This window comes from Sinocyclocheilus anshuiensis, unplaced genomic scaffold (assembly GCF_001515605.1).
Source record: "Sinocyclocheilus anshuiensis isolate Anshui unplaced genomic scaffold, SAMN03320099.WGS_v1.1 C33119160, whole genome shotgun sequence".
In the NCBI taxonomy this organism is placed as follows: domain Eukaryota; kingdom Metazoa; phylum Chordata; class Actinopteri; order Cypriniformes; family Cyprinidae; genus Sinocyclocheilus; species Sinocyclocheilus anshuiensis.
In genome coordinates, this window is record NW_015621812.1 from 1 (window position 1) to 1,978 (window position 1,978).

A 1,978-nucleotide genomic window follows, 5' to 3' on the forward strand; every position below is an offset into this window, starting at 1 on the left:
TGGGGGACGTTCATATAATGGAGCTTCTCATCAGCGCAGGTATGACCTTAAACAGCAGTACTGCCACCATATGCAGTAATGTTTTTATTCATACGATACAGCATTCTAGCCTTGCTAAAATGCATAAAATAGTAAAACTTATGCCGTGTCACACCCATTCGCATAAGTTCAGTCTATATCAGGGTTTTCCAAATGGGAGTTCAAGAATTAATGAAAAGCTTATAATTAACGAAATCAAATGTAACATTAAAATAAAGAAATAGGCAGCACAATTATTCAAAATAAAACTGAAATAGTGTTCCTATCAAATCGCAATTATCAAATCAAAGGCTTCAATTGAATGAAACAACATAGTCTGATTCACGTCATGCAAACGACATCGATCATTTACACACATGCAGCTTACAATCCTGCTCTATTAGTGAGTCAGTTCAAGTTGCAGTATATGACCAAATAATCACAATATTTTTTGACTGATTCGTGCAACCCAATTTAAAATAAAATCATCAAAACACTTACTGAAAAATATTAGATATTTTTATTTGTTTACTTGCATGCCATGTGACCATTAACTGATATTTGAGAACCGAGAACGTGCTAATGTGTCAATTATATTATTGAAATATTTATTGATTTATTTATTATTATTTTAGGCAGAACTGAAGAAGTAAATATTTTATGTGTATTTGGCTGACCACAAAAGGTTTAGCACCACTGGTCTATGTCACTACACAGCACCTGCTAAACCTAAAGCGGTTGATTTTCAGCCCGAGGCACTTTAACATCTCATCTAATGAATCAAATCTAATTTTGTTTTGTTTTAGAGGATAAGCAAGCAAATATGTAGTGACTACAGTGCTAACTTATCAGTAGAATGTCTGCTGGGGGAAAAAATCAATATGTAGAATTTAATTTTAATTTTGGCTCAACCAAGAGCATGAATTTGTGACCTGTTTGGAAACAATCATTATTTTTACAATTTGCTGACGCTAATGGCACAGAAATTACACACTTCACCTTAGATTAATTTGCTAAGTGTTTTAATAAAAAATTGTGTCCGTAATGGTTTTATTATTTATAAACTCATATTTAAGCATTTTGGTATGAGAGGCTCTGCTGCGTGACATGCCTAACAACGCCCTTTAGCCACAAATGATTTCACAATGTAGAATGGCTTGTTTTACTTTATTGCTTAAGTATTAGTCATTAATTAACTTCATTCTTTAAATCTGTTATACTTAATTTTTTTTGGTTCACTTAACTGCATAGGTGCGAATGTCAATGCAAAGGACCATGTGTGGCTAACACCATTGCACAGAGCAGCTGCTTCCAGAAACGAGGTAAGCAGCCTGTGTGATTTATATGCCTGAGTGGAGGCTCAATCTGAGTAACAGCTTACTCATGCCATTGTTTAGCATTTTTAGCAATCTAATATGATTCATACATTGTTTTGTTTTTTACCCAGAGGGCTGTGGGGTTGCTGCTAAGGAAGGGAGCTGACGTTACCGTGCGGGATAAGTTCTGGCAGACACCACTGCACATTGCAGCGGCCAACCGAGCCACGCGTTGCGTCGAGGCCCTGCTGCCCCATGTGAGCAGCCTGAATATGGCCGACCGCACGGGCAGAGCACCCTTGCATCACGCTGCTCAGAGTGGATACCAGGAGGTAGGGTGGAATTACTCCTCTAATGCACTCGGGTGAATTAAACGACAGGGTGGGCCACTTCAGCCCTCAACATCTTTGTTTTAGCTCTCCACGAGATTGCGAAAGTGCAAATTGCAATTAGAGCGAGTACAGATACTTCCTTTTTGTTTTGATATTTTATATAACCTTCGCAGCTTTTAGTCTTTATTTGGACCTGTCTGTATAGTTGTCACAATATCAAATGTCAGTAGTAGATGCCAGTACATTATAATTAAAATCTTAAAATGTAATTATTTAAATAGTTCATAATGTCTGTGTATTTTTTAAATTTAA

General features: G+C 36.7%; 1 protein-coding gene across 1 annotated transcript; it reads left to right on the forward strand.

The window, feature by feature from the left end:
* Positions 1-6: 6 nt before the first annotated feature.
* Positions 7-1,666, forward strand: LOC107683280 (serine/threonine-protein phosphatase 6 regulatory ankyrin repeat subunit C-like; the record flags this gene model as incomplete). Its single annotated transcript, XM_016479337.1, has 3 exons — positions 7-39; positions 1,270-1,340; positions 1,466-1,666. Coding segments are annotated over exons 1-3 (294 nt in total), but the record flags the coding sequence as incomplete, so codon positions are not given.
* Between the last annotated feature and the right edge of the window lie 312 nt (positions 1,667-1,978).